The sequence below is a fragment of the Maylandia zebra genome, linkage group LG22 (assembly GCF_041146795.1).
Source record: "Maylandia zebra isolate NMK-2024a linkage group LG22, Mzebra_GT3a, whole genome shotgun sequence".
Taxonomy (NCBI): domain Eukaryota; kingdom Metazoa; phylum Chordata; class Actinopteri; order Cichliformes; family Cichlidae; genus Maylandia; species Maylandia zebra.
Window position 1 is genome coordinate 13,733,967 of NC_135187.1, and position 8,089 is coordinate 13,742,055.

Sequence of the window (8,089 nt, forward strand, 5' to 3'; positions counted from 1 at the left end):
ACCACCCTTACACCACCCACTGTTCATTATGTCAAACTTTCATTCAATCCTTCCTCCCCTCCCCCTACCCTCTATTATTTCTCCCTCCCCGCTCCAACTTCATTTATCCAATTTCTCTCTAATTCACACCCATTTACCACCTCCATAAATCCGATCTGCATTCATCATTACAGTCGCCCCAGAGTGACGTACAGAGGACGAGCCCTTTTTCCCCCCCTCTGTTGTTGTCACTCTGCGCCGCCTGTCCTGCCCAGCCGTGCATTTATATGCATGCATATGTAAATGAATCGACGCGTGAATGCACACTTAACTCCAGATAGATTCATCAAGTGAACGCACTCGCTCCGAGGCGCACTAATTGCTATCATCATCAGCATCATCCCCACAACTCGCTGGCATCAAGATATAGGTTGCATGTGGAGGCGCCGATTTATCTCCGTATTGTCAGTGGAATAAAAGAGTTATCATGTTCACATCACGGGAGCATGTTTAAGCCTTTAGACTTTCTGTTTTTGTCATTTTTTTTTTTAAATGCACATGAAAATGCCAATTTCTGATAAAGTGAAGCTGAAGGGTGGAGGCTGAGCAAGTGTACAAAGCTAACAGGTATACAAGAGATTGTTAACATAACCCTGCAACCCACCATAGCTCGTGTGCATCTACAGTAGGAAGTTTGCTCAAAGATTAAGGGCACAAATTACAGCACTGCGCACTAAAACTTCCTATCTCATATCCTGTGTAAAAAGCCGGAGCTATATTTAGTATGTGCATTTTTTTCAGACTATTGATAAAACCCTTCTGTCTGCTCCGTCTGACTCCTTATGTCTGAGTAAATGTCAAGCTTAGTCAGATGTTCCACCACAAAGAGGGCTCTTTCCTCTCATACGTGCAGCTTAAACGCAAAGAAGGCCTCGCAGCGCAGATTTCCCTCTCATACACGCGGCTGATAGTGAATGAAGAAACCCGAGGAGAGCTCATAATAAACCCTGCAACTTCCCTCCATCCATCCATCCCTATCTTTGGATGTGTACTCCCCCAGGAAACACGTGCACACGAAAGCAAACAGACAGTTATGCACACTCGGGCACACAAAAGCACGCACCCTTCATTAAACCGTGTAGGTGTGAACACCTGCCCTCCCTTCCCCCAGCTGCACATGCAAATTCACTCCAAGTACACACACGGCTGCTCCCCCCACCCCAAACTTGGGCACAGGCTCTCTATTAGATTTAGATGTTATTCATTTTAGATATTAGATTTAAAATGAACAGCGAGGCATTGTTGCAAATATTACTTTAAGGAAGCATTAAACAGCTTCGTGACTATCCAAATGCATATGATTCTCATTAAATGAAGGAAAAGCTTGACATTTTGCCTTCTTGTTGAGAAAAATCACCACGGCTGTCATATCTATGCAGCATTTATAAACTAGATTTTGAAGCTTGTTAGCTTAGCTTGTTAATCCGGCTGTTGAAACAAGATGATGTGATATTCAGAGGCACTGATCGATGCATTTTATTCCCTTTGGAAAGAGATAGATGAAAAGAGCTAAGCTAACTGTTTTTATGCACAATTTCAAACTAACAAGGTTGTTTTTTTCTTTATACAGCACACAGCAGGAAGTAGTCCCCCGTACTCCAAACATGTTTGTACTTCCTGGACAAAACATGCTGGAGGAGAACATTAAAAGATGCCAATGAAGAAGTGCCTTAAACTTGTATTCCATGTGACTGCCATCAGAAGGCGAGATCTGTGGTTGCAAAATGACTTTCTGTCCTATAGAAGTTTTGCACGTGACGTCATGCACACATTACCTAAGAGCTATCTGCCATATTGGATGTGATACAACCACCAATGGTTAATTGGGTGACTTCCTAGAAATTGCTTGCTGTTGCTAGGTAAAATTGGTTGCAAAGATGGTGCTGCGGCAAAAACCCTCCTTGCGATAGTTTTGGTTGTTTGCAAATTGCCACTGTTGATTGTACTTTTGATGGAAATTGCCAACTTGTCTGCAAACACTCACCATGTACTAGCAGAGCGGGCAGAAAACGTTTTTTAAAAAAGGCACCACGCGAAAAAGAAAGAACCTCAAGCTACAGAGTAAAAGTTGTAAAAATAAAAAGACAAGTTTATTTTGAAGGCAAACAATTTACGTTTTCTGTTTTTGCCACACTTCTCACAGTTTTACAACTACTTGGTGAGTAGTTGGAGAGTGTTTGCAGACAACTGGGCATCTTCCATGCAAAGTACAAGCAACTGCAGCAATCTACTACCAACTGGAGCAATTGCAAAGAGGTTTTTGGTGCAGCATCCCCAGATTCACCTCATGACTGGTAGGAACCTCCAGCAAACAGTTAGAGAAAACACATTTTCCCTTGTCAACAACTCAGTGAGTGCAGGGGATCAACCAGTGGTTGCAGTTTTAGCAACTGATTTCTCAGCGATTGCCATCAATCAGCTACCACTCCCCAACCGGTCGAGGAATGCTACATTTTCCCTAATGACCGGTGGTAACCAGAAGTTTGCAGAGCAGTCTCTTGGCCTGTGTGATTCTACATTTTCACATATTCAAAATGGTGCACAAGCTATCACATGATCACTGCAAAACCTCGCAGAAATCTTGACCTCTGCAAAGACTTTCATTGTGAGATTTTGGGCTTAATAGTCACTCATATTTAATAAAAAAAAATGTAATATTGTAAATCTTGGCCATACTATGTTTAAAAAGTAAGAATTATCCATGGTACACATACTGTTTCTCGGTCAGACCTTCCCATCTTGGTGGCATCAATTTTTAAAAAAAATTTTTATTGTGTTTTTTTCATTAGTTTTTTTTAAACCAGACAAAGTCACAGCATCAGTGAAAAGGCTTTTCTTGAGGTACCAAAAAAGGACTTCAGCTAAGCTACGTTAGCCTGCTGCCTGCCTGCAGGTTAATATTTACTGGACAGAAATGAGAGCAGTATTGATCGTCACATTCCTCTTGACAAGAAGACAAATACATCCCAATATGTCAAAATGAATTTTCCTTTAATCTATTGACTATTTTCCTGATTAATCACACTCTTTACAGCCCATTGTGACATTAACATTATTTTTGTTTTAGACAAAAAGTGGCAAACATATTCAGTTTACTACCACAGAGGCCCAAAAAAACCTGAATCTTTGCTGTTTTTGCCAAAAAAGACATAAAAAAATTAATGCATCGTGAAAATGGTGCTGATTCATTTTCAACTATTTTGATTATTTCAGTTAATTTCAGCTCGACTGACCTTATTTGACATTATTGAGATCTAAGTTCAGTTTTGGAGGCTGCTTTACAAGATGGCTATGATTAATGTGGCATAATGTGGACGTTATTATCTCAGAGTGCCTCACAACAGCTGACCAGACCAGACAAATAGCCTGAGACAGTGCAGAGATAAAGCGATAAGAACAGAGGGGACAAGAGTACAAGATGTCCAAACAGGACAGAATGAGTGCAGCTCAGGAAGCAAATCTTCTTTCTCAAACCTCCATTTTCACACTCTGAGTGAATCTGCTGTTTTTTTCATTTATTTATTTTTTACTCGTGCCCTTTCCCCCCCTCCTCCATTCTCTCGCTTTCTTTCCTCGCTTTCAGATGAATGTGCTTTTGACACTCTTCTTCCACCTCACACTTAGAGACGGACTCTCTCACCTGAAATTAAACACAAGGCCAGGTGCCACTCTGATACAACCATCTGTTCGGCCCTGTTCTTTCTCTCCCCTTTTTCCCTTCTCATTGTTAGCAATGAGAGGGGAAAAATAGTGCAGAGGGAAAAAAGGGCTGTAAGACTGACCCTTTCTTCTCAGAGAGGAAAAATGTATTTTCTTAAAATAAAAAGCAGTCCTGACTGTTAATGAGATCTTTCAGCTTTCTGTACATTCAGGTGTGCTTTCATTTAAGCTCTCAGTCCTATAATTGCTATCATGTTTTTCCTTTTGTATCACCCTGGCCATGAGATGCCAAAGTTAATTATTCTTTGGCAGTGCAGGTGCAATTAGATGACAATTACACCACAGCTGGTGGCAGGGGTGGGAAGCAGATCTTGTCCGTGTGGGCGTGTATGGAGCTAATAAGATGGTTTTCCTCTCGCTCTCTTTTTTTTCCATGGCAAGGAGGGGGAGGGCAGGGAAGGACTGGGAAAACACTTGAGGGTTTAGCTTGTTCCACACGGCTTAGAGGTAAGAGGTTGTGAGGAAAAAGAGCTGCTAGAGTAGCAGAAGGGGGGGGGGGGGCTTTATCATGGAGCATTGGGCCCTGCTGATCAGCCTGCGAGAGGTCAGGAAGGTCACGCTACTGTCACACTAACAACAGGATCTCTTTTGTTGCCACGTTAATACCATCCTGCCCCTTCAAACTGTCCCTGTCTGCCATTACAATGATACCCTACTGCTATAGTATTTTCTCCCCCGATAGAAAATGAATGCTTTAAATAATCAAACAGGCATTTATATTTTAAGAACAAAAAATGTGGTTTGAGCTCATAAAAATCTGCTTTTGGATTTCATCTCCTTCTTTTGTAATTTAGACGTAACAAAGACAGCATTTGACCTGTACCCTTAATGATGAGTTCTGACACCTCAGTATATATAAATAAAAATGTGGTTTAACAACCATTAGAATAGTTTCCCTGTTTTTTCAAGGGTAGCTGCACAGGCAGAGACCACCCTTGCAAATGTCTGATCCACACCCAGTCGTTTTGTTCTATTTGCAGTCCTGAAATATAACCGAAATTACTCAGAAAAAGAGCTTCAAGGGATACTCCTATAACCTTTCAAGGGATAAAGAGTTAAAGGTTCTCAGCTTCGCAGCAGAAGAAAACACTTATCAGTAATACCTGCTGTTGTTTATAAAAGACTCCTCCATGAGTCAAAAACCCTGCTGATTTAGTCCTCAGTTCTGTCCTGAAGTTGGTCATGTTCATTATACACACCTGGCTTTTTCTTTTGGGTGTTAGCGGGTAAGCTAACATCAGCTAACTCGCTAACGTGTTTGATTTACTAGCTAACCTCGGCTTACATCCTTGCTAACGGTGTTATGCAGAAGGTTAAATAGCAAAATATTTCACATCAGTTTAAATTTTTCATCTTTACGTGAATTGTGGCGTCTTTATTGTTGTCTGTTTGAGTTGCCAATTTGTCGATGTTAGTGATTTATTCACTAAAGCTTTAGGTTAACTTTTGCTAGTATCTAAATACTAGCCTCAATCTTACATGATAGAACCCTGAGCACTTGACACAGAGGTAAGACACTTTAGAGTGAACATCTTTTACATTTTTATACAAATTATTTTTTTAAATATTTTTTTGTATTTAGATTATTCAGCAGGAATAAATATACAGTAAATAAACTGTACCAGATATAGCTAAAACTTACATTTCTTTACATTTTAATTCAATGTTGTACTGGATTTGATGCCATTACCAGTCATTAGACAATCCCTGACTGGTTGGTAAGTAATCAATAGAGGATGCGGGGTAGTAAAAACCCCTACTTGCAATTGTTTTGGACAAGCATACTGCTGCAGTCGCTTGTAGTTTATACGAAAGGCTACGACTTTGTACCAAACGCTTGCTTGAAAAAGTGCAACACGGTGAAAGTTGTACCTCAGTGCTGCTCAGTCAACACATTCACTTTGAATGCAAACAGTCTCAGCTATGGATTGTGTTGCACTTTTCAGTTTTACTATCTTGTCCAAAGCAGTTGGTAAGTGAGTGCAGATAAGTCAGCATCTCCCACTGCAAGCTACAGCAATATGCACGTAACCAAACATATCACAGCACTGTATACCTCTTTGCGACAGATTTCAGTGGTTACCAAATGGTTGCCAACCAGTCTCTCAGTCTGTGTGACAGGGGCTTATTCACTAATGGTCACATGACTGCAAAATCTGAATAGTTCCTAGTCAGATGCCAGTTAAAAAAAAACTGTCGAGCATCAGTTTACAGGGCTATTACCAAGCGAGAGATTCTATAAAGGTTAAAAGGTTTAAAAGTTAACCAAGTAACACACTGAAAAAAACTGTACAACCAACCACATATAAAACTGGATAACTATTTATAAAAAAAATTCTAAACAGTCTTTATTTCTGTTTACCAACACGTCATGGATGGATTACTTTTTGTCTGTCAACTACTGGTTTAATAGATGATCTATTAATAGTTACTGTCTATCCTCTACTTAGTCTCTAAGCTTGTCATATTTTGACGTTTCTAGGCTAAAAAAAATGTATCAATTATGAAAAAATCTTTAGCTGCAGAGTTACACTTTTCACCTGCTTCTTCTCTTTTCCCTCAAAAACTACAGTCATGAGCTGCCATTCAGAAGAGGGGGGGAAAAAGAAGTGAATGATGTAGATTTCAACAAAAATAACCAAAAGGAAACAGCGGTGAAGCTGTCTTAGTAAAAGAGGAAGCAGCGGTAAGTCTGGGAGCACACTCTGTCTCAGTAATTCCTTGCCTTGTCGCCTTGTCTCCCATATAGTTGGTTATTATAGAGACGCGGCTGTCATGTCATATTTAGCTCTGGAAATGTCATTTGGCAGCACACCTGCTGCCTGGCTATGCTAATAAAGCTAGGTTTAACTTTGATTAGAATTCAGTGAGAGAGATGGATCGAGAGGAGGGGGAGATGGAGAGAGAGAGAGAGAGAGAGCGAGTAAGAAAGACAGAGACACGGAAAGGAAGAGAAACATCAAAGAGAATAAGAGCTGGCAAAGTCACTCCAGCAGTGAGCCTCATAGCTGTCTCTTCCGACCCATGACATGTAGCAAGATGACTCATGCCTTAACTGGATGGATATGTCTGGATGCATCACATATGAAACATAAGAGGAGGGGAGGGGCAGCCTCTGACCTTTATTGGTGCAGATTAGCTAAAGGGGGAAATCAACCCTACATGTCAAACTTGGTTAATTTTCCCAGGGTCCTGTGCGGCATGGTCAGATAGCCCGGCATGCCAGTTATTCTGCTTCTTTGATGTAAACACATACACGTACGCCGTCAAAGACTCGAAAAGACAGCCACACACTCACCCCCGGTAGCGTCTTCTGCTCGTGCAGTGCATTCTGGGCTTTCAGGGCAGACTCACGTGCACAGTATGTCAGGAAGGCACATCCTGGAGAAACACAAGGGGCACGAGATCACTCATATAAGTGCATTGATTTTTAATGTCTATATAACGTCAGCTGGCAGCCACCCTATTATAAATATACCATTCGGTCATATGTGTTCTTATTTTATTGAGATTAATAAACACTAAGAACGATTCTGGGTCAACGTGCATTCACATTTTCTAATAAATGTACAAATAAAAAGCCCCCGTGCCTTTAATCAGACTGTCATTTTTTGTTAAGCAGTTCCTCCTGTGGCACCAGAGATCTATGGAATTATTAAAATAATATCTATTCAGACACAAGCAGCCTGAATGAGTATTTAATATCATGCTGTTCAGGCAAAAATGTATGCACTCCTACATAATAGAGAAAGGCCTTCATTAACCTTTAGGGCTCCACACAAATCATGAATATGTAAATGTATGCAGAATAGGTGTTATAGGTGTTAGAGGACCCAAACCACCTGGCCTATATGTCTCCCCAATGACTGATGGTTTATGTGGATTTATAAAAGCTTTTGTTTTCTGCCCTCAGATTTGCATTAGGAATGACAGCACGGATCATTGTTCAGCTTCGGATCGCTCTGCCAGCTTCGGTCCAACTGTCAAACAGGATTTTGAACACGTCGAGTTTTCCTCCTAAATATACGGAGCCTGCCCACCATGTGACGAGGGGAAGTAGTAGTAGTAGTAGAAACAGTAGTGGCAGTGGGTGGCACCAGTTCTTTCAAACTGAGCGATATCGCCGTATGATACTAATTAGCGTCTGACAAAACACTTGGTTTTTTTAGATGTATCTCAGACAAATGCGTTCCTGCTGATGAGAATTTACCAACATTTAAGTGAAAAAGTACACTCACATCTGAACTCAATTCAAGGAGTTTGGAGATGACAATTTTGGCCCTCTGTGAATAAAAATCAAGCTGGCAGGAGGGAACTTTTTTTATAATGT

General features: G+C 40.8%; 1 protein-coding gene across 6 annotated transcripts in view; it reads right to left on the reverse strand.

The window, feature by feature from the left end:
* The window catches only part of celf3a (cugbp, Elav-like family member 3a), a 34,589-nt gene that overhangs the window by 24,045 nt on the left and 2,455 nt on the right, over positions 1 to 8,089 (reverse strand). For all 6 annotated transcript variants that reach the window (XR_013095405.1, XR_013095404.1, XR_013095402.1 and 3 more), the window contains one exon: positions 7,058 to 7,140. Coding sequence is in view for 2 of the 6 variants with exons in the window: in XM_076879555.1 (XP_076735670.1) it covers positions 7,058 to 7,140 (83 nt within the window). In the remaining 4 variants the exon portion in view is untranslated. The remainder of the gene's footprint in view (positions 1 to 7,057; positions 7,141 to 8,089) is intronic.